Source organism: Dinoponera quadriceps, unplaced genomic scaffold (assembly GCF_001313825.1).
Source record: "Dinoponera quadriceps isolate SergipeBrazil2010 unplaced genomic scaffold, ASM131382v1 scaffold1070, whole genome shotgun sequence".
Classification (NCBI taxonomy): domain Eukaryota; kingdom Metazoa; phylum Arthropoda; class Insecta; order Hymenoptera; family Formicidae; genus Dinoponera; species Dinoponera quadriceps.
In genome coordinates, this window is record NW_014555341.1 from 757,132 (window position 1) to 782,054 (window position 24,923).

Sequence of the window (24,923 nt, forward strand, 5' to 3'; positions counted from 1 at the left end):
TAAACTCTTATTTTTAAACTTTCATATATAAAATACGAATTCGCGAGAGAAAGAAAAGAACTCCCGAGAATACAACTCACAATCGCATCAGCGTAAACTACACCCAGAATATCCCGCGAATCATTCAATTTCACAACTTATCCACAGACACAATTCGCGCACAACATGAGCGGCCAACTGTTCGTCGGATGTTGACATGATTCAGTGGTTATCTTTGGGAAGCATCTTCCGAGCGACGGACCGCGAGTTTCGCGCGCGAACTAAAAAATCGCTCCGCTCCGCGACTCCGCCGACGTGACGGTCGGTTCTGCGACTCCCAGACGGATTCTCTCGGAGTCCGCTGGATCTCGGTGAGAAGCAACGCGCGTCAAGGCATCCCCGATGCGTCCCTCACCCACGTTCGCGGTACGTACGGCCCTCTCGGTACGTGCGTTCACACGTGTGCACGTACATCGACTGATCGGCGTAGCGCGCACACACAGACCGCGAGTCGCACGATCCCGCGTTCACGAGTCACCAGGAGACGTGCGTCGCATGTGCCGTTCACCATGAGGACCTCGGCGTGCTCTTCGTCTTCGCGTCGCACCGACACACGTCGTACAGTCGTCGAGAGTGGGGAAACTGCAACGGGGATCCCTGCAGCTGCAACGACGCGGTTCGTGCTTACGTAACTGATACTTGCGGCGCGCGGGAGGCGAAGCTGTCGGTGCGAGTCGAGCGGGGAAGAGGTAAAAAGCTGCCTCGCACGTCTGTTAAGGGTTATTGAAAGAGGAATATCGAGCTTTTTTCCCAATTTCGAGGCATTCCCTCCTCGTTGCCGGCGAGCCGTGCGAACGGGATGATCGATCGGGTGCGAATGTCACCGGTCTCGTGTGAATTTATCTCGAGTAACAATGGACATGTCCATTTTGAAGGGGAAAGCGGACTCGATGCTGCCGATGTTCAACGTCTGATCGAGGTAACACGAACTGCGAACGCAGTTCTATAAATAATGCTCGTGCTATGTGCGGTCACTGTCGTATGATTCACTGAACATATCCGGGAAGATCATTACAGATCACATTCGATTAATTTTCTTCTGCTAAGCCGAGCGTGGACACATGATCGAGCTGGCCCGAGGCCAATTGGATAAATTAGCTTCTTGAGACATTGGTTCAGTTTCTAACACTTCAGAAAAATACGTATTATTTTTATTGATATATTCCTCCATATATTCCCTCGCTAGGGAAATAATGGCAAGTAGATAAGCGAAAAAGAGTTTGGAGAATTACTTCAGCGGTAGAGTTACGAAAGTAGCTGAAAATCCTTCATAGAAATTTATTGCAGTGAGTCAGCTTCGTCGTGTCAGTTTTATTATAAGCCTGGACGCGTATCAACGCTGCCATATATTGAGACCGTAATTATGGCAATAATTATTATTCGTGTGCGTCATATTCATAAAGTTTAAGACTACGTCGTGAAACGGTCGCGAGTGTATCCGCAGTTTGCTGCAGTAACGACGACGAAGGTCGCGTGCTCTATGTTCGCGTATCCAATAAGAACGTTCGCTGGAGTTGTATCGCGACAAATTGCAACAGCGACGACAGCAGAAGTGTTTCCTCATTTACTATTGAATAGCGCTACTACTTGAACATCTTCCAAGTTTATGAGTCCAATGAGGTTACACGGTGACACATACGTGCACGTTGAAACTGACGATATTTGCGGAAATAATTTGATTAGAAACAATCCAATCTTGCATTCAAATCGATATTATTTCCATACACTATAGCACGAACTTGTCTAGGTTATTAGGTTGTTACAAAAGTTTTGTCAGTTTCTTGTATGTGTTTCTTTGCAGTTGATTTTCTACTAGTCTTCGGTGGCCTTCGGTCTCAAATTTGTGGTTAAAAAACTGACAGAACCTTTGTAACAACCTGATATATTTAGTCTTTAACATAAAATATCTCTCTTAATGCACTTGAAACAATACGTAAAATACAGGGCGAGGCAATAATTCTACTATCATCTTAAAACTATCTGAAATGTGAGAGCAAGAGAACATTTTATCCAACAGAAATTACTTTGACACCAACGGTCATCGTTTCAGGCTGCTTTCGTAAATGTAAACTTTTTTCATCTTTATCTAGTCGTTAATAAAATACTTTTACTTTTCGAATATGTTCAAAATGATAATAATTATTGTCTCACCCTGCTGCGTTTAATGTTGCATTTGATCAAATTTATTTTCCCGACATTATCATTTTTGCCACGAAAGCGAATTATTCGAGGCATTTTAAAAATTGATAAACATCGGTAGATATTAATTCACCAGGAGTTTTCAAGGTATGCTTATCTGCAAAGCACGAAAATACAATCAACCCGTTTCGCCTCGCCGAGATTTATGGACCCGCGACGTCCGCGTTTATCGCCGCGACGCAATAGTTAAATATATATATATATATATATATCTGCTACGCTTACGCAATGAATCGGCGATTCGTCGCATGTTAAGGCGTCAACAAGGATATTGGCGGAGATAACAGCCGGAGAAATATCGCGCGTCGCATGGGAGACACAGGTGACCCCGTGTGATCGCAATCTTAAGCGGGCTGAGTTAATTAGGGCCGGAGCTCGCATTTCGCCGCAATTCGGGGTTTAATTAATCCGCTTATCGGCGCGGCTAATCTCGCGCACCGGCTTTATACATATGAGCGTCACGTGCGCGGCCGAACAAACGAGTCTATTACGGTAAACACAGCCGTCTGGCCGGCTATTGTACCTCGTTGGAGCATCATTCGTAATGGCAATGACAGAAAATCTGACTGAATATCTTATCCAGGTAACAATCGGACTTTATGTAACGTCGATTAACGATTAGCATGAATACCGCTCGGTTATCGGGCCTTATCAGTCCGATTCTCAATTTGATCTTCCACGAATGTGAAAAACGGCGAGATATCTCAGAATGAGTCTCGGCGATACCGATGATCGAGAGATACAAAAATAGAATTCGATCTCGATATAGAATGCATTCGGTTATCGGTGATTAATCGGGACGGTGTTTGAACCGAGCGCGAGTGACAGCGAACACGAGCGACACGTAAGTCACAAGTCCGATCTCACGTCGCGAGAAGGTACACGTAATCAATAAGGATAACGTGCACACACCGTGGGACTAATCGAATATAGCAGCTCACGCGTGAAAGATTAAGCAGTCGGCGCGAGACGTCTGTCTTCGGACACGGCGCGGCGCCGCCCTCTCGGGGTATCAAATACACCCGTGGAAAAATGAAGTACGAAACGCGGATTGCGGGGGCTCGGAGCGAGCAACCGAGAGATTTCCGTCAAGATTTCAACGATCTGTCGACGGAGAGCGTTGAAGAGTTGCCGGAGAGCGTTCGTCCGAGAACCCTGGAGAGCCGACGGAGATAGAGAGAGTGAGTGAGAGAGAGAGAGAGAGAGAGCATCGCGAGGAACGTGGGCACGACGCCCACGTGCGCTACGTACGTACAAAAGTTGGCGGGATATCCCCACGCGGAAAAGGAGCACCGGCCGCGCGTCCTACGCGGTTCCGCGCGCACGGTAATGCTAGGTCGTTCGCACCGGGCAATCCATACGCGCGCGCCCGCGTCTGTCTCAGCGTGCGACGGGGAAGACTCGTGCCGAGGTTACCGGACCTCGCTCTCTCGAGCACGGACGACAGCGTGTCGCGGTACCGGTTGTGCAAGGACGGCACGTACAATGGAGTCACATGGAGGAGGAAGATCTGAGTTATGAGACGTCGCATAATTGCACGCCGATCGGCCCCGCTGAGGAATGCAATTTGTCTCCCTACCGGGGTGTATTTGCGAAAGTAATTAAGATGCGCGCCGTGAGGCGAGATCGCGTCGGCTCGCTGCAATTGCTGATTACGCTCGCCGAGTCCACATCGCTTCGAACTGTGCTCTCGGCCCGCGCACACCGGCCGGGAGTTTTAATTAATTGAGAATTTCGCTCGCGCGTCGCGTCGCGACGTTGTCGGTCTCGATCGGCCCGCGTTTTGCGGGGGAGAACGGACGTCGATATATCATGGAAGAGGAAATTTGTGCGCGAAAAATACCACGGAACATGAAGTCTCCCCGCGGCATTGGAATTTATTTTACATTAAAAGGGGATTTAAAGATATATTGCCTGTTAGTGTGTTCAACAGTGTATCAAGCGGGTCCATTTATAAATTTTGTATTTATCAAACAAAATTACATTCCCACACATTTATTTCACTATCTAAAATAATAAACGTTTATTTGAAGTAAAGTTGAATTGGAATGAAGTAGACATATATACACAATATTATAAATACAAAAATGTTATTATTTCATATTTTTGTTATTAATGTTATATTTATGCATTAGTTAATCTAATAGAGATGCACAAATAATAAGAAAAGGTGTAAATTGTGACGTGGCGGCTCGGAGCGCCCGTCACAAGGGCGAAAGCCCCACCGCCGAGCGAGTGGCGTGCTCATACGAGCGCGCCGAATTAACCTCATCAGTTTTTTTTTGTTTTTGTAATTTTTTTGAGTTAGCGAAGACCGCGGGCGCGCGGTAGCGGTAGAGGCGAGCCCCGCGCCCCGACAGAGTGTACAACCCCGCTCCGAAGGGCGACGAGAAGAGGAAGGAGCGTCGACCGCCAGGCGGAGGACCACGCCGCCCTCTGCGACGCCCGACGAGGGGCCGCTGCCGACACCACCGGGGCTGCCCTCCCGACCCCTCGACGACGGTAGGGCCGGCGGGCCGAGGTCGCGCTCCAGATCCCGGAACCGCGGGACCGCACCGGGATAGACCGGCGGTGGAGCGGCGGGCTCGGAGGCGACTCGGGCACCGCCGGAAAGCAAGTGGGAAAAGAAGATATACCCGGTGAAGAGTGGGGACAGTTAGTTAGAGCTGTCGTTGCCGCGGAGAAAGAACTACCGTCGAAAAACATTTTGGAGCTATCGGACAACAGAATTGGAGCTACCGTTTCGCGCTTTCTGCTGTGGTGTCGGGCAGAATTAGTGAGAAGTTGTGGCAGAGTCTCGGAGGTGGAGGACCTTTGGCGGCGACGAGCGAGAGGGAGAGCGAGAGAGAGCGAGAGGATTACCGACGAGGACCAGCCGCCCGGGAGCCCGCAATTGTAAGGCCGCCTCACCGCATTCTATTATTGTTAATTTTTCGGTGATTGGGATTTTCGTGGCGTGCGAGGTCCCGGCCCCTTGGCTCGACGGCCGGTCGATTAACGGAAGCGAAAAGCGGACGTCCCGGGTCCGCCGCGGCGTGGTAACCAGCGAAATTCGTATAGTATCGTTGTGACGCGACTTGCTGCAAAGAAAAGACGGGCGAAATAAACGCGAGTGCTATCGAGGTCGCTGTTCTTTTTCTTTTCTGTTTTTTTTTCATTCGTCCCTATTCCTGTGTTGGTCGCCGACTGACACCGGCGACCATACGGACCCCCCCGGCCTCCGACTTAAAATCACCCCGGAGCTGCCGGTCCTGATCGGGACGAACTCGGGCCGAGTGGCCGACGCGCGGACGGCGACGCCGACCGCGGGGCCCGCAGTTAGTGGGTGCGATTTGCGCACCTGGCGCCCACACGGACTCGTGGAGGTCCGGAGTTAATTAGCGGCCCGAGGTTCGCCCGTCGGTGTTACATCGGCGACTCGGAGCAGCCGAGTCGCGAATAACGGTCGCAAAATGTTGAAATATGTGCATATGTATATGTATTTCGAATATTATTATAAATTATGAACTTTACATCGCTGTATTTTCAGAACAAAATGGTCAATAATTCTGAAATTTGTGTATAATGTCTGCATATAAGTCTATAGTAATAATAATATAGTAGTTTTCCATTGAAATCTTATTTTTAGTTTAGAGAATATTAGAAACAGAAATTGAAAATAGCATGCTAATCTCAAGGAACACCTATAAAAGATGTTTAGTTATAAATATTTTTTTTTTAACTTTAGTTATAAATATCTCAGCTTCGAATGGTTAATATTTTTCTAATTGCACGAGCAATGAGTTAGGTAATATTTCAAAGTATACGCGGTACAAGTTTCATCGAATTCTTATCAAACGCATTTCACCTTATAAACTCCTTTAAAGTGGAATAACTTTTGAGTTATTCCAGGCTTTGAATTACTATCAAACTTTTGGTGTCACTTTTAAATGCAATGTAGATAAATTCGTAACCTTTTTCATAACGTTATCATTATTTTGAAATAGGAGTGAAATACATCTCGTTAAGCATGGAAATTCATTACTTCCGGCTCCACTGCTCTCTCTGAAGAGTTTCAAATATGTATATGTGTTACATGTGGGAAAGTAAGTTGAAAATGCTGCTAACAGAAAGTATATTTTTGAACTTATCGTGAGATATGCGTAATCTGACCTGGAATTGGAAAGGTTAAGCTATTTGCGAAATATATCTGAAAGCTTAGAATGACTTTACTATGTCTTCCGGTACTGCCCAGTATTTACTTACTATGTCGTCGCAGAAATGTGGGGCTTCGGGTCGAAGAAGCGTCGCTCGTTTCTGCGAGTTCCGAGCGGATCGCGTTATCTTTCTCGACGTATCGTCTCGGTTGTTAAGTCGCTATCGCGCATCGTAAACTCGAGCGGCAGCATTTTCATGAACGTTATCGCTGCCACGCGGAGCCAAAGGTGCGTGCGAGCCGAGTGTTATTATGGCTCAAGTTTTAATAGCTCCAGAGCCGAGCTGCTCGCGTATCAGCAGCGTGATACAACGACGGTGTCACGCAATCGTTCGGCAAATAATCCGCGAGCCGCCATGTCGTATTACGGCCGAACGGACTTACTGTGCACCGTGCTTTTGTATTTCGCGTCGCGTTCTTGGATTTTTTAGCGACTTGTCCCAACACGACATTTGCCTATCGCGTTTTAAACGCGGTTCCTCCCTTTTGCCGGGTGGAACAACGAGAGCCGCGATGTTGAGTGCGTGCGTCTGAGAATCTCTCTCCCTTCTTTTATCTTCAATTACAATTTCTAAGGAAGGAAACGATTTTTCGCGGTTATACGTTTCCTCCGCCGATCGCGTGACCGCCGCAGCGTTCGTTTTGTAGCGCGTACATCTAACACTATTACCGTAATTAAACCCAGACGCCTCTCTCCTATTAAATAATTTTTTAAGGGATTTTGTACACACACACACACACACATATATATATACACCCGCAGCCCCTCGTCAAAAATGCTTATGCAGCTCAACGTCTCGAAGGTCGATAGAAAGGTAAACCAAAGGTTACGAGCTCGTCGAGCCGAGCACAGTGGGTACTTGAAGCGGCACTCTCCACTCTTCCCCACTGATCGGTCCAGCACCGGCCGGAGCAGCCACCCACTTTAGTCAACCACCCACGTGGGTACATAAGCAATGCGCACACAGTTCCGTCGTGTTTGCATTCCTTCCTCTACGATACCGGCTGGCCACTCGGTGTATACAGGAGTACGCGTATGAGAGGAAGAGAAAGAGAGACAAAAAAAGGAGAGAAGGGAGGAAGAGAGAGAGAAAGAGAGGAAAAAAGAAAAACCGAATGTCGCGAAGTCGCCGCAGAAATTATTGCTTCCAGTTACTGCAGCCGCTACCAGAATATTTTTCAGCCGAGTGAATGGCTTCTCGCGTCCCCCATGCGAGTTCCACAAATACGCGTGAACAAATGACGGCTGGTTTCCCTTAGCATAAATACTTCAGATAGTCACTGATGACAATGTTCGCACGTGAAATATTAAAGAGTGTCGTAAATTTCCGTTGTTGCCGGGGCAAAGAGGAGCAACGAGACACGGCAACGTTATTATGCGCGGTAAATGGTTGTGTTAGAAATTTTTCAAACTCGGTGGTCCCTCGAGAAACGCGCGTATACATAGAGAGAGAGAGAGAGAGAGAGAGAGAGAAAGAGAGGAAGTTCTGCAAAATTCTATTCCCCGAAGTGTATGTTAGGTGTATCAAAAGTTCCACAAAGTGGAGGTAGCAACAAGTTTTCATGAAATTTCCTTTCAAAATTCTTCAATATTCTGCCCCTTCAAAAGTCTCCTTCGTGTGCGCTCTCGGGACACGAGTTTTATTAAATGGAAAGGTGGATGTGTAGTTCATGCGATGTAATAAGAGTGCCTTTACTTTTTTCGCTCAAAGCCACGTATGAAAAATGTTACGGAAATCTTACGGAACTCTTTTCATAGAGAGACGATCGTATCATACATCAAACGTAGAGAAATTCTCCGATTACTCCAACGTAATAAAAAAGAGATACCGTCGTTATTTCAATCGTCAGTCGTGTTCGAAACACGACTAAAAAATTAACTTCTAGGTGTCAATATTTCTTCAGCAGCTAATGACTCCGTTGACCCACACGAGGCAGATTGTAACCCGATCTGAAGCAGTTCTAGGGGCCCCGAGGAGAGTGCCGTTGCAAAACGGCGATCCCATAACATCCGGTCGACCTAGAGGCGAACGATAAACCCCGTCTCCCCTTAATCACCGCAGTCAAAGCTGGCCGCTACTAATTAGAACAAGCGTCCTCACAGAATGAATGAACGCCCGACGCTGTAGGCGGTCCCTTATCTTCGTAGTACTACGAAGCTTTTCTGCGTTTATTCTCGATAAGGCATCAATCGATAACGGAGTTTATGCCGATGCTAATCGCCTCACTGACCCATATACGTGCGAACTAAAACTAGCCATTCAATATCGTTTCAGATTGCCGAGCAGCCTAAAGTCTAGGAACACGTTGGAGTTATTTTGTGTACCATCGATCAGAAGATCCACTACGTGTTGGCATAAGTTTCGTTTATGTACTTCTTGTGAGAGAAACGGCGGAACAGGAATCGAAGAAAATCTTCTTTTTATAACATAAGAAACATTTGTGTTCTAGAAGGAACATTTTGTGATATTTTTACGCAGCTTTTTTTCTCACAATAAATACCTATATATAATAATAAATATACAATAAATATATAAAATACATAAATCTGAAGAACACATGTGTGTATGTACATGTGTGGGTGTGCGACATAATTTGTGGATTATCTTGACCTCTTCTAATCTATTTTTAATTTAGTAAATGTGAAATTAATCGTATTAGAGTGAAATAATCGAACAGCGCCGGTGGTAAATTGATAATTAAAATTTGGCTCTACGTTTCGATTTTATGAACATTTTTAGTTATTTCATATTGTCAACTGCAAACTGTGCAAATTGTAAAACGTATGTCGTGTCCGGATGCTCCTCCTCCTTCACCATCGTCCTAAAACATTCGTCAACACTAGAGTACTTTGTCCCAGCGTTGGAGTGTCTTGAATATACATGCGATGCAATGAGAGGACCAGAAGAAAGTCTTCGATTGCACTTGACAACCGTCGAACGGATTGAGTGCCAGTCACTCGTCGAAAGTGTTCTATTCGAAGGACTAGTTTATCGAACGTCTCCGGTTTCGACGCCATTAGCACGCTATATTTATATTACTAATATATCGCGATTAATATCGACAAATACTAATCGTTTCCCCGTTTAATTCTTTATATTACTATTTACACACGAGAGTCGTACGTCCGGAAACATTTTATCACGCCGGATTTCCGTTTATTGAAACAACATTTCTATAGTGTGAAAGACACTTAAGATCGATCCGACATAGGTTGAGATTGGTGGGCGGACAAGGGAGAAAGAGGAAGGACGAAAGGATGAGGCCAGGTGAGGTTGTTCGCCGATGTTGTGGTAGCCGCGGCTTCAAGGTCGCCGAGATCACGACGAGGACGTGGTGGTTGGACCAATCAAAAGCGCGCTTCCCGTCGTTGCGCGATTCTTCGAAAAGTATCCGATGAATATCTCATTTTCACGTTGCTCCTATTCACTCGTGTTCGCATAATTCCGGTGTACCTGAACTTTTCAGTTGCGAAGCCTCTCGAATCTCGCGGAAGAAAGACGCCAATGCGACTGAACGGCGTGCGTGGTAAGGTGGAAAAGTGCTCGGAAACTGCCACCACCGGAAATTTCGCCGATGATGATGGTTATAAAAAAGTATATTTGCAGACACCGCGAACTTCGACGCGGAAAGACGCGCAAAACTCGCATCAGAAGGCGGGATTTTTCTGCCGAGGTAAGCGCGCGTCGGAACCACGTGCGCGCCTGAATCGAAATTTTAAATTCAATATTGTGTCATCAGGGGAGAGAACGGAAATAGGTTTCCGTTTGTGGCATTAAAGGAGCACAATAATTGCCTCTTTAATGCTACAAGTAGGAATTTAGACTTCCCGGAGAGAAACTTCTAAGTCTTCAAGCGGAGAAAATAAAAATAACTTTCCACTTGTGACATCAAAGGAACACGATAGCAGACTTAATAAAGACTAAATATAGAACCAAATTAGACTTAAGTCGGGATTAAAATTTCGACTTGAGTGATCCGAATTGAAATTTTAGTTCTACATTAAGTTTCCGTGAGGTCTTCTTTTGTGCTTCTTTGATGTTGACAAGTGGGAAGTTATCTCAGTTTTCTCCATTTGAAGATTTAATGAGGAATTTGAAATTTCCTCCCGGGGGGTCTGGATCCCCTTTGCAGCATCAAAGGAGCTCTTTTGGTTCTGCAAATGGGAAGTTATTTTCGTTTTCTCCACTCGCAGGCATAACATGGGACTGAAATTTCGACTCGGGAAGCGCGGAGAATTTCTCGCGGCGCAACTGCATTCGATATCGAGCGATAACGTCCGGCCGGTGTATCCGCGAGCGCGCGGGTATCGCGTGTTACTTAAAAATCACTTAACACGACGCGGGTACGAGCCCGGGGTATTTGCATATACGCCGAACGCGCCCTCCACTCGTCGTATCTCATCCTCGGCCGTGGCGTGTTGTTGCAGCGGGTGCACGGAGACGCGACGCCGATTTAGTGATCTAATATTATCGACGACGGAGCGACGAAATTAGCATAACTGGCCAAGAGAGATGAAAACGAAAGTGGACGACGAATCGCTCCGCGTCGTATGGAAAACGAGCGCCTCGTTACCTCGCGGGATTTCGCGCCGGGTGTTGTGTCTCTTCTTAATTGGCAGGACGAACGAGAGCCGATGGTCCCTCCCCTCGTACCTCGGCATGAAGTTTCTCGCCTTTAGCCGCGGATCGTTACGCCGAGACGTGCGACGATTAATTATTTTTCTGCGGGGTCTTCTTCACGCCCTCTTTGCCCTCGCGATTATTACTCGCGCGACTGCGCGCGCCGAGTGGATACACCTCGAAAACGGATATCAGGTAGCGATAATCTCCGCTAATACTCGCCACATCGGGGCGCATCGCGCGTTATTATTATCTTCGTTAGCGGGATATTTTTGCCGTCGAGGAGCCGTGTATGCAGCGCGCGTACAGTGGTTATAAAATAAACAACGTTCGAAAGGAAGGTAGCGGAAGAGCCCGGGCCGGGCCCGACGTAAAATCCGTAATGGGCCTCGAGTGTGTAAGAAACCTTTTGAAAAACCGTCCCGCGTGTAATTTCCGCCGGCCGTAGCCCCTGACGCACGTGACGAATCGCGTGCGCACATCGAGATCTCGCCGGCCAACATAATGGCAGTGAGCAAACGATAATAACGACCGCGCACTTGCCCGTTTTCAAGGAGCGCCCCGTACGCCAGTACATATGACTTAATTGTACGCATCGGCCTAATATATGCAAATATCTCGCCTGTAATTACACGCGCGAGAGCCGACGCCGCGCGCGCGCGCGGCATCGGGCGCGAGCCGGCGCGGCGTCGATCATTAGCCGTCGTAAAAGTCCACCGGGCTCGGACCGCGGGCCGCTTGATTTACTAGCGTTAAATACCGGCTTACACTCGACAGTCGTAAAACCTCGAGAAGCGTGGTTGACGACTTCTTCGGCAACGCGAGGCAGATAAGAGCGGCTCGCGCCCACGCGCGTCATCCTCTTTCTTCTCCTCTCGCTCGCGCTTTCATCCGATGCCGATTCGTGAGCCCGATAAGCGGAGGTGTCGCGCTCGAGGGAGGTGAGCAAACGGAGTGGTGAGCAAAAGGGAGAGGAGAAAAAGAAGGAATTCTCCGGTGCGGAGGAAAAAGGCAGGGGACCGCGCGGTGTGACTTTCTCTTCCGCCTGGTGTTAAATGCCGCGCTGACTGCGGGACGGAACAAACGGCCCGCGCTCCGGCACGCTATCACCGGGTGGTTTCCCCGGGATCGTAGAAACTTCGTATACGCAACTTTACGTCGCCGCGGTGCCGCTCAAATGCGGGATCTTAGTGGTCTTGTTAGACAGCGGCGAGTCCCGCGGCGGGGTGGCCAGCGGGACAAACCTCTGCGCCGCCGCCTACTCCCGCTTGTAATCTTCCGTTTTTGCACGGGGCTTAATTAATATCGAAACGAGTATTATCTACGCGTCGCGAAAGTACACTCAAGCGTAGGCAGTAAACAGTTTTGTGCTCAATTTAACGCGTGTCCACACGTCCCGAACGACCGACACCGATTTTCGTGTTAATCTTAACATAAGGTGAATATGTTGGAAAGTAACGCAAATACTATATCAGAAATTAACACAATATATCATGTCCACGATATGTTAATCGACGCTAAAGTATAAAGTGTATTATTTTAACACTTACACATGCTGAATATCGACGCGACATAAAATATACATATTGAGATAACATAAATACAATATTAACGCACGGGTATGTTAAAAATTTAACGCAAACGTTTTAACAAGGACCAATTTTAACACAAGTACTAAATGTTTTTTTACTGTGTACTAAAGTGTTCCTTGTATAAAGGGAAAGCCTGCGAAAGAGCACGACAACTTTGGGTCGTCCTTCTCCCTGAAAAAGTGAAACTGAAATGTTCATAAAACATCGGAAACAAATTCATGGAAGATGAAGCATTAACTGGAAATCCAAATTAATTCTGAAAAAACACCCGCGACCTTAACGTTGAAATAATATCATAGGTCTCTCAAGCCTATATCGCGAAAGAAGATTAAAAATCCTTGCTTTTGCATTTTTTTGTCTTTTATTAAATATTAAATTATCAGTTCATACCAGTAATCATTAATATATCAGTTTTTATTTATTGTCTTTGTAGACTGGTTGCCGCCAGGAAACCAGTTATTGAGATAGGCTGATAACATGCTATTAGCTTTTCAAAAATATCCTATTCAATATATATATAAAATAAAAGTGTAGAAAAGAAAACTTTAGGTAAACGTTGGACAAAGAAAATGGAATCTGTCTGGGTTTCCCATTTAGAATCACACTTTTAAAATATTACATCTCTAATCCGAATCTTCATAAATTTCCCGATCAGAGTGGGAGGAACCCAATTTTGTTTTCTGAGTAATAGAGGAATATGAATAAGGTATAGCGTCTTGCACAAGATGTGGAAGAAGAGGTAAATGAAAAAAACCCGTGTAGGTCTAATATGTTACTGTCAGAGGCATTTTACAATAAGCAATGAGGAAATTGACCAGCCACAATCGATTATTCTTCTAATGACGACAGTGATTGGTCATGTTTCTTATTGCCTAAGTCTTATTGCTTATTGTGAAAAGCCTCTCAGGGTTTCTACAATATCTATAAATACAAAGCATTTCTCCATACTGCGGAAGCCTAAAATACCAAAATATCAGATTATACTAAAATATATGCGCTGACTTTGCCGTAAGGGTTTTCCTCGGGTTTCAAAGGGGGTTTCAAGGTTTCATTTTTTCGAGCAACAGCGCACTACCGTTTATTTGGCGACCCCTTCCTGAGGGAGAGAGCTATTATCGTTAAACCATATATAGTGGTTGTCATGGTTTAATTTCTTGCGCGCCCTGTATACAGCGTTGTGTCGCGACGAATAGTTATTAATACGAATAGCCCGATAATTATATGTAATAACCAGCAATTATGCAACATCACTTCAATAGCTTCTGTGGAATGTTGCATAATCGTTCATTATACGTGCATTGTGGCGTAATTGAGTCGTGCAATTTCCAACGTTATTGTTCTTTCGCGTTTGCAGCAAAGCCCGGTTTGTATAATGATGCACATGGGCGTACACGCACGCACGCACGCACAGAGAGAGAGAGAGAGAGAGAGAGAGAAAGTTAAACGAAGGGATAACCACAAACGCAAATCTCGCGTTCGCCGCCTCGCTATTTCGTCGATTTATCGCCTCTCGTAACTCATCGACGCCGGACAAAATGGCAATATTTGTTCAAAAAGAGACACAGCTCTCACGGAGAGCGTTAGAGTCATATTTAAGCTCTTCACACTCCCCGCGGTGTAGTACGAGGGAGCGATTCAACGATACTCGGAATGTGTCGTTAATTCAGTGGGTGGACTGCCGACGAAAGAGGCTGCCGACGCGACGGCGCGACGTCGCATTAAACGGAATTCCGCGGAAATGTGCGCGTAAACTTTGCGATTCTCCCGCCTGACGTTAAACGAATGCGCGCCGAGGGAGCGGATGATTGCTGATGAATAACAAGACGTTCCTGCTGCGCGCGTACCCGCGCCGCGTTTCCTACACTTGCTGTACGCACTTTGGCGGAATCGTTAGAAGTCGATAAGTGATTTAGGAGCGAAAGTGGAAGCCACACGCTCGGCTTCCCAGCTGAATTCTGAACGCCCGCAATTAATGTCAATCGAGGCGTGAGAATGTTTTTATGTAATGCAGAGGAAAGAGGAACCGCGATTTTGCGGGGAAAGGATGTCAAGACGAGATATCGAAGTATCGTGTTTCGCGCGAGAAGCTTTCGCGAAAGCAGACGTCTGACCAGCAACGGCCCGTCGCTACTGCCGCCACGGCTACGTTCTGTTTCCATTTGACGAAATTACGGCTTTGCCTTATTCCGTTATTACAATGGAGTTTTTACGACCAGGTTGTGACGCTTGTGGGGCCGGCGAATGTTAGTAAGCGTGAACGTGAGACGAGAGTGCGCGGGAAACAAATATTTTACTTGACTCGCTGCGTTTGATCATTCCCGAATTGAAACATGCGCGATGGCTGACGCGCCGCGGGGCGTCCAATTTCCTCGAGATACGTTTATCCCCCTACGTCTTCCTCCGTCGCGTATCTCTTCGCGGGTAAATTCCCATTTACCGCGAGATATATCACAAACTAAATTCACATAACAATATGTGCCCCCTGGGTGCGAAACGCCCGAGGTCTCACCCTCGCCCTCCGAAAAGTCCGCGCGCGATTTATCACCGGGCGGCGAAAGAGTTGAACGGCGCGCACGCACGCAGGCACGCATACGCGCAATCTCCGTCGACCTTGGAAGTTCCCTCTTTCACTCCTAAATCCATCCGTTCCGCTCGCGGACGTACAAGCGTGACAGGCGGCGTGAATCCTCGCGCCCGCCGACACTTGTAAACGCGACTTTAAGAGCGGCGCGAGGCGGACACACCGGGACAAAGTGGCCGCGGTGTTCGCGGTGTAACGGCCGCGTGGTTACCGGTTTGTCGCCTACCGTGACTCACGAACACACGTGTGCACCCTGCTGCACGGTGCTGGTCGCGGTGTTCGCGTTCTCCCGTGTGTTCGTCGCGTGTGCATCGCGGCTGCTCCGTCAGGCGAATCGCCCACGCACGCGGCGAGCCGAGCGTGCAGGCGCGAAACGCGGGCTAATCGATGCTCGCGTGAGTCCGTCGGACCGCGCATGATCGATCATCGTGATTATCGACGGCGGTAGGATCAACGATGACGAAGCGGCCGCGTTCTTCCGGGGTTGGAAATGGGTTTGAGATAAAGACAAATGACGTTGTTAGGGGGACGTTATATCATTATTGTTTTTTTTTACGACTCGCGCGCAGAAAGCGCCTCTGTTGTGGACAAAAATTACGTTAGAAAAATCGCCCATGATTTATGACCGCAATCACATCGTCGTCGGTGTGGCGAAAATCGGGCGGAGGAAAAAATCGCGTCGCGAGTTGTTTGAAATATGCGGTCGTCGATGCAGCACATTTTCAATCATTGCCCGCGTCGCGAGGTTGAATCGAAAAGTCACGTTGAGAAGTACCGTCGTATTGTTGTTCCTCGTCTTACTTGTTAACGAAACAGTTGTTTGGATTCTCTGTACGGATGCCGGCAAATGTCATTACTACACACTTGCAGTTAATACAACAATTACGTTACATGTTACGACGGGTTCACAATAAATATCAGCTTATATAGGTAGCGTAATATCTTAATATTTATGAGCATATAACGCTACTTATATCGCCCTCCGTGGGCTCCTTTCTCTTCTCCTCTCTCTCTCTCTCTCTCTCTTTCTCTCACCTGGAATCTTGCTCGTAGCTCGTAGGATCTCGCGGAAGCCTATCGCGATCAGCGTTGCGTTCGTCGGGCTGAGCGTGACTCGTAATGAAAGTTTGCAATTAGCGTCCTATGGCGCTCCAAGGAGTCATGGATAATAAGGAGCCCGGCCTGACTAGCCATTTGTTAGGATCTTTTAACTAACAGCCTGAGCGTAGCTGGAGGTGAGACAGGTCGGTGTAACGTTACCACGCATATTTATCGCAAATGAAATCTCCTCGGGCAATAACAACGAAATTCCACCCCCACGGAAGAGTTCTCAGCCATCTCTCTGATTTTCGTCGCTCTTTCCGACGAATTTCCGCAGTTATCGCGGCTCCAACCTGGGGGTCAGTGGCTCGACATTATTTTTTAAGCATTCAATCAAATTGGTGGAAGCAGCCGAGCGAAAACGCGATCTCGAAATGTTTTATAACAATATTATTTGAGAGTTCCTCCACGACACGGCGAACACCGTCAGGATATGGGTAGGCGGCCAACAACGGACGGATTACAAAACAATTTAATGCGATTAGACTGTCCGACGGGCATAGGGGAGCGGCACTGTCAATCCTCTGTCAAATTTCGTAGCCTGTAATAGTAACTTCGCAGGGACAACTCGAGGCGATCCATTACCACCACCGGTCAGTTCCCAAACGTCTGATTTATTCACACGGCACTTTTGCCTCGCGCACACATCGACTGCTTTTTCCTAGCGACATTTCTCCTCCCGCGCGTTTGACTGTAGTCCGTCTATATTGACTGTAGTCGGCGACAAAGCGCCGTTTTATTTTACTCCCTTCCCGTAAATCACGCTCATGCGTTATCGGCGATTCCGCTTTAATCGTTTCGCGCGATCGATTTTATATATATACATAGATATATGTATATATATATGTATATTTATATATTTATATATTTATTCGAAATAAACTCTTAGAATCAACAGCAATAAATATAACCGTGAATTTTCAAATCTGGATATAGACTTACTTGTCAGAAAGTAGATACGAACTGTCAGAAGAACGGTTTCCACAAAACGAATAGACTCTTAAACTTAACTTGAATTATTGATTTATCGAATAACCACTTCGATATGAAAACTTCAATCTTATTTAGTAAAACAAATGATTCCATAATTAATCATTAGAATTCACCTAATAGTGGAGATATTAAGCGGGATCATAATACTTACAAAGACCATAATATTACCTTTTCCTGTATATAAACGAAATTTAAAAGTTCATCGACCTGAGAAAAATTTGTCCTTACGATGTGTATATGATTTGAATATTCATGTTATCACGGCGATAGAACGCATTCCTCAGCGCGTATCTCAGATGAGATAAGGAGGAGGTAGAGAAGGGGCAGAAAAACGCGAAGAACTTGGAAATCCTGGGAAAGCCGTTTGAAACTGAAGTTATCGGTAAAGCTCCCGAAACAGTCCGGGAGGAGCTCTCACCGGACGTTTCTCCTCGCTTAATCGTTTAACGAGCGGCAGGCGTCTCTGAAGAAAAGTTCACTGCGAGCTCGAAACAAAAAGTACGCCGAAGTACTGCTTAAAGGTGATCGATAAAAGGCGAGAATGGCCGTCTTGGGGAATTCTTCGTGATTCAGCGCACGCTATTCCGGTATTCGTTCTTCTACAGCTACGGCGCATGGTAGCGCAATCGCAGATCTCATTAGAATGTTAAAAAGTTCTCGAATAAGGGACAAAGTGGACTCTTTCGGAAATTGTGTACCTATAGTCCCGCTAACTTTCGCCGTTCTCGGTTGTAGCAGTCGATCGGGAAGAATTATTCGAGAACAGCAAACTTGTCGACAGCCAGGAAATATGTAAGAAGAGGAGGGGGGGGGGGGGGGGAAAGAAACGGAANCGGAAAGATACGGAGCGAGTAGAGTTCGGGCACGTGTTCGACGCGACGGGAAAAGGAATGTTACGGAATCACGCGTATATTTTCTTCTTCGTCGTGCCCCGGCCCGTGCGATTCGATGCCCCGAAGTGTTAATAATGCTAATGTATCGACCTCGAGCGGAACGTACCGGCGAAACGCATCAATATTCATTAGCGGGGCTCATCGTGCGCGCCGAATAATCGCGCTCTCGGTCTGGCTGATGCGTATAACCCACAAACCCACAATATGCAGGAACGCAATGATGCATTTTACGCGTGCAAAGCTCCCTCGCGTTCTCGCCCCGCGGAAAGGGTTCCGTTTGCGCGTGTCGGCATCGCTAGTATTTACACACCTGCGACATTTCGGCTGTTTGTCGCGATACATCGCGGACGCCTGATTAATGACGAAGCCCGATATCGTCGTGTCCGTTGAAGCGTAGCCCCGCAATACTCGCGACTGCAGAAACCATGGCGACTGCAAACACATTCGCATGCTCCGGGCCCGTGTATGAGCCTCGAACCATGCAACGAAATAACTTCATTGTGACGAGCGTTATTCAAACGTCACAATCGGTAATTCAAACTGTCTAATGTTGCAGCATTAAAGCGATCGAGAGTTAACGGCTGCGGAACGGTATAGCGCGCCGCACGCAGCGAGGGTGGGAATTGATGTGTGATTATGAGGAACCTGGATTGATTTCATTCCCGCAATTCCATTTCTCGTTAATAGTAATTAAAGTAGTGATGCAAATACTGGTTGCAAATTATTCGTTTTTTTTTAACTACACTGATGATTTCATTACTGTCAATATGAGAATGTAGTATAAAGATTCACGAGTCCCCCAAAACGTGAGTAACTTTACGTTTAGCCGTCATTAAAAGGAACCATTAATTCCGTGCTGCATATAGTAAAGGATGAAAATCGATGGTGAAAAACTTGGTTTCATTCTCGTAATTGATTCTCGTAACGAGGACATTTTGTTTCCTGTTGTTTTCATCTCTCGTTCATATTAATTAAACATGTGATACGAACATAGACTGAAAAAGTTATTCACTTTTTTTAAACACACGCATAATTCTAATATCCCTGATAAAGACATGATACGATAAATTCGCGAGACATCTAAAAAAGAGGAACTCAGCGGTCGGTGGTCATCAAGAAACCATTAATTCGAGCGAGGCTTTCGGTCGACTGTGCGTCCGTTTCGCTGAAGGCCAAATTAACAAAGACAACATTATCAAAGTGGACAGGTTAATGCTAACATGGATGACATTACAATTACGAAACCGGCTCGGGTCACGGGAATGGAACCTTAAACGCCGGCGGAACGCCGAAATCGCGCGGTACACCCGCTCCGCGCCGCCTTCATTATAATTTACTCGGCAATCGTAATTATCTCTCTTCCGTGCTGGTCCCCTCCGTCCGATCGTTCGCCGCAAATCTCAAAATTCCGTAGTCCGGTTTTCGAGAGGAGACACCTCGCTGTCGCCACGACGCTGAGCGTGGCGAATCAATTTTATGCAAGTCGTTTACAAGGCTCTCACGAGCGGACCGCGCGATTCCGGCGCGGCGAGAAGAACGAGGGAAAGAGGAGAGATCGTAAAACGTTACCGCCGAGGTAATCCGAGGTTAACTCCACAAAAACCATGGGGTTCCTACTATTTCCCGGCTTCATTGAGGAAGCGAGGAGACACTGTGTCGCAGCTTGGCAATTCGGACGAGACCCCGGAGAGAGAGAGAGAGAGAGAGAGAGAGACTTTATTGCCGCGTGCGCTATTTCTCCGCTCGAGCTGAGAATATAATCGTTACGCCGGTGTGCGAATGGAGATTTGTCTTCCGGCTATATCTATCACGCTTTAAACTAGTCGATGTTCAAATATATGTTTCTCGGATTACCGCGAGTCGACGAGACCAAATACGTATTACCCGCTCGCTAATTTGTAAATGATCATTATATTTGCACACACGAAGCTCCTGTGCTTGCCCTGTGTCCATTATAATTATTGCCGGATGTACAGAGAAGAATGTACGCAGGATGTTGCAGGATGCTGCAGATCTTGCAGGCTACTGCAAGATCTAAATTGCACCGAGCGCGCACGAGAGCTCGTCAAAGGCCCGATTTACGTGGTAACGAGTAATCGACTTCTTTCCGCTTTGAAACTCGAAACCAACGATTGAGTCAGAAGAAGTCGACCGCTCTTTTCCACTTTTGCACTTCCCTATCGCGCGTGCTTCTTGCGGCTGGCTGACCAGCGCGCCCGACTTTTCCGACGCTCCCCAAATCCTCACTCGGAACATCCGACTCTCGTATCGTAGCGTCGTAATCCCCCCGAGGAAGTCGTCTCGTTCACAGAAACCGTGTCCTCCCCGTGACGTCCGCGAGGTTCCGTGAGCGCCCAGGAATGGGGACGACCGCTTACGTCACGAGCGGCCCGTGGAAAGATCGCGATGACGTGGATACTAAATTCGGCGATCCTCTTCGGCGAGGGGACGATTATTAGAGGTCGTAAAACTGGTTTTTCGAAATCAACGTGGCGCCGGACAGACAGCGCCGCACGTTTGCATTCCCGTATTTAATTCACAACATTGTGTTGTGGCGTAATCCGTCGGACACGCTTGGCTTCATTCAATATTCCATTTCTTCGTCGACGTAAATAACACCGGTGTCACGATGATGTGAATGCGGTGTGTGTGTGTGTGTGTGTGTGTATAGCGCGTGTTGTAACTACAGTCGCTCTTTATTCCCTCGTAGACCATGTTGTTACAATTAGCCATACCACCGCAAACCGCGCGAAACACTATAATTAATTGTGTTTAGCGGTACGAGGCCATGTTTTAATTGAGCATAGGAAAGGTTAATACCAGGTTTATATAATCGTAAAGCAATTCACCCTTGGGATATCCATCGCTGTCTCGCTTCGTTACACATATTCCGTTTTCAAGTTCTTTTACATAATAAAAGTAAAGGAAAACTTGTGATTTTACGACAAATAATTAAAAATAATAATGTCAGGTTGCAAGATTTCAAGTAAACACACATTTGAAAAAGTAGCGAATCCGGAATCATGGATACATCGATGTGAACTGATACTTGATTTAAAGCAAAAAGATATGAACATAATTTATTTGTAGCTTGTTATTTATATCTGTTCGTATTATTTGCTATTTATTTGTATCTAAAGTGTAAAAAAATATGAAGAGGTTACAAAATAGCGACCGAATGAAAGATATTTCAAATTCCTCCGTGTCATTCGAAGAAACTGTTTGTACATTGTTTGTACACTGTACCTGTTTGCACTTTCTTAAAAATCTTTGTACTTCAAAATACACTCTTGAAACTATAGCGTTTTTAAATTATACTATTTTTAAAATCCGCCAAAAGAGAACATTATCATGTTTTGAGACATTCCAAACACTCAACGGTGTTCGGAAGAGCGTCGTTTCTGTCCGTTTGTGTCCGTTTGAACATTCTTTGTTCTTTTTTGAGTGCCATCGATTGAGAAATATCTTTAAAAAATGGCAAAGATAATCTACTTTGACGGGTTAGCCAACTAAGCTAAACTCTTATTAGCTTTCTCGTAAGGTGCGGCGATGTTGAGTGAATTGGAAAACGGCCTGTTCGTCAGGCGTCTCTCTTAGGCCCAGTAAGCGAGCAAACTCCACCGTTCTGGATTAATTCTCGGCTAATCGGGCGAAACACTGCCGATGTTGATCGTCGATGGGATAGTACTATACTTCGATTTGCATTAGCGCAAGTGGCGCGGAAGTGCACGTTTAATACATGCTGAATGCCGTCATGTACAAATCTAATGACTGCGGTCTATATAAATCTGCTGTAATAAAAAAGGAAAGAAATATTCGTAGGAATATTAGAAAGAATATTTTCATTATCGTTTGGTCCTGACATGATTAAAGTGTGTATTCTCTTACCTGATTACTATTTTGAAATCTTTTGTGTATTTTTATCTTTTGAGGTAAAAAAAAGTGAAAACGAAAAACAGAACAAAAATAGTTAGAAACGAGATGCGAAAAAACTATGTTCAACATTTCTTTTCGTCCTAGTTATGTGCCAGTTCAGATTCAACGTCGAACCGGGTCATTCGTGAACTGTCAGGTCTGGATAAAATACATCACGTCAGTTCTATATTTCGTTCGCATTCTCTTGCCAGTTCTTATTCCGTGATACATACGTCTATTCGAGATGTTGTACCCCGAGGCGCGAGTACGCGACGAGATTCTCGGAAAGACTATTTCGGCGCGTTTGTGAATTTCGGGGGTCGACCTTGGCGAGTCGCGACGTCGCGTGTTTTTCAAGTTCCTTTCCTTTTTGAAAAAAATGAAAAAAAAAAGGCAGCGTGTATCTGCCGCGTTGCAGTCAATTGAGCGGACGATCATGAAGGAAGAGAAGAAGGAGGAGTAGGGGGAGGAAGAAGACACGAACGAAAAGTCCGTGAACGAAGGAGGATCGTCCGGATGAATGGAGCCGCCTTCATTCCCGGTGATTTGCGCTTCACCTCATTTGCATGCCAATTAATTGGCCACAATTACTGAGGATTTATGGCGCCGTGGATGTTCTTGTCACCATAATCCTCGTCGTGGCACACCCTTTTCCGTCTCGTCCGTACGCCGAGTACCGCCGATGAAAAATTATTGGCGCTTCCACAATCCCCCTCGGCGGTTTGCATACAATTTGTTTAACAAGGTGAGAAGCCCCGGAGAAATTACGCCTCTTTTTTGCGATCTCCTCGCATCAGGAATTTTCCCGCCCTTCGAGCGACGATAGAGATTTATATCACCGGTATGTGGTAGCGGTTATATCGGGGGATTTGCATCTTTTAATTAAGTGTTAAGAGATCTACTTTCTTGATTTTTTCCAATAAACTCTCAACCTCGTACGTTCCATGCCATTTTATTTTCATTCTTGTCACTCCGTTCTTAAAAGTTCTCGATTTTTCAGATCAATCTCCTGTGTTACAGCATGCTAATGTTCGCCTTCCTTCTCTCCGCTCCAATCTCTTATTTCATTGAAAAATTAGGTATGACGGATCTTTAAGGATCTACGTCACTCTTCATTCTACATTCACACGCATCTCACACACACTCGACAGTCCAAGGCCGGGTGCCACGACTCATTGAAACAAATTACTCGTCTACAATAGAAATAAGAAGACCCAATTCTACTTTAACACAATGCGCTCTCAATGCCTTCGTCCGGCGCTACTAGCTTATGCTAATTGGATTGCGAAAACAATTTCGGGAATATCGCGTGACACGCGTGAAGAAGAAATTTTTTAAGGCTTCACTCCTTCGAGATGTAGGATTATTCGTTTCATTTGCATCGGCGATCCGTTTTGCTGATATGAATGGTCCCAAAGTGTACATGGCTGTTTCATAACTATGCTGGAATGAAGTTTTAACGTTAGAACGATACGTTTACACGGCTCGGGGTAAATCGTCAAGGATAAATGCGTTTCTGCGTTTCAAGCGATAATCAAACAGTCCTCTTAAGAAGAGATAAGGCTCGCTATGTGAGGTGTGTGAGCAGGACAGGAAGAACACTTATCGATTTAGGTATATATTTGTCCGACGTCATTGATGTCCAAGATAACCAATGGTAAGCGACGCTGCTTTTTCCCTTTTGCCATTGCGTGTACACACGAAATGAAAAGAATTCGTCTCTCTTTTTTTGTCCTCCCCCTCCCTCTCCCTCTCTTTCTCTCTCACTCTCTCTTCTCTATTCGTGGCTGGCTCGTCGCCAGGCGCACTTTATCGAGGATGCTCAATCAATCTGGCTCGCGCGCAATGCGTATATTCGGCGAATAAAAATTACTCGGCTCCGGTACCAAAGAGAAACTGCACCCTTGCGTCTCGTTTCGCCGATTTTTTTTCAATCTCCGGTTTTTCCAACAAGTCGCGAAATGCGACGCGTTTAGCAGGCCGAAGAGAAACCGACGTCGCTAGCCGCATGCAAAAGCGGCACTCTGCGGCGCGCAAACAGTGCCGTACCTGTCACGGGCCGTTATCTAATCGAGCATGGGCCTTATCGCTCCCCCCTTTGCGGCTTCTCATTCAAACACGACCATCCTAGAATCGCAAGTCGTCGTGTAAAAATTACGCTCAACCTTGCTGCGCCGTGTTCTTCGGCACACTGTGAGCGTACACGACGCAAAACGTTCATGACGACGCACACGATAATAGTCACGCGCAAGGATTCTCATTCGATGTACGCTCCGCTCCGAAATTGCTCCGGGAACGTAAGATCACGTTGCTGTGCGGAAACGAAGATCGGTGCGACTTTTTGTTTATCGTCTTCGTGGATTTGAGACAGAGATAAACAAGAAGAACAAAGAGATTGTGCGTTATCAGTGTTTTCCTCCGGGAGCGATAGCGGTCGCTTGCGTGCAATTTCATCGCGCGCGAGCTTTATGCTAAATCTCATGTTACAGCGAGCATACTTTACGACCTGTGGAATCGGGGCTCGCGATCTCTCAGTATTAATTCGCGCGACGTTAATTTCATCCGATTTATCCGAATGGTATCATCGCGGTGCATTAGCGAGGCGACGACGCTCACCGCCCGCGCTTTCGCCAGGTGAGATCGCGGACTGTCTCGCAACGCACGACAGCTCTTGAGGCACTTCGGACCTAAACTGTTCCGCTGCAGCCGTCGTTGGGCAACAATCGTTGCGGCAGAAACGGGGCCTTTACAGCCCGCGTAAACGTCGCGAGTACATCCAGCCGACGCCGCGCG

The 24,923-nt window shown here is 46.5% G+C and overlaps 2 protein-coding genes across 10 annotated transcripts in view; one reads left to right on the plus strand and one right to left on the minus strand.

Moving 5' to 3' along the window:
• LOC106743888 (tensin-1) overlaps window positions 1-24,923 on the minus strand; it is a 210,094-nt gene that overhangs the window by 102,966 nt on the left and 82,205 nt on the right. For 3 of the 9 annotated variants that reach the window (XM_014618141.1, XM_014618140.1, XM_014618139.1), the window contains exon 1: window positions 81-319. The exons of the other annotated variants lie outside the window; for them this stretch is intronic. The gene's annotated coding sequence lies outside the window, so the exon portion shown is untranslated. Of the gene's footprint in view, window positions 1-80; window positions 320-24,923 lie in introns of those variants that run through there. 9 annotated transcript variants of the gene reach the window in all.
• Window positions 658-24,923, plus strand: part of LOC106743889 (putative sodium-dependent multivitamin transporter) — a 68,872-nt gene continuing 44,606 nt past the window's right edge. The window contains exons 1-2 of the mRNA XM_014618146.1: window positions 658-728; window positions 801-958. Coding sequence (XP_014473632.1) covers window positions 839-958 — 120 coding nt within the window. The 5' untranslated portion in view covers window positions 658-728; window positions 801-838. The remainder of the gene's footprint in view (window positions 729-800; window positions 959-24,923) is intronic.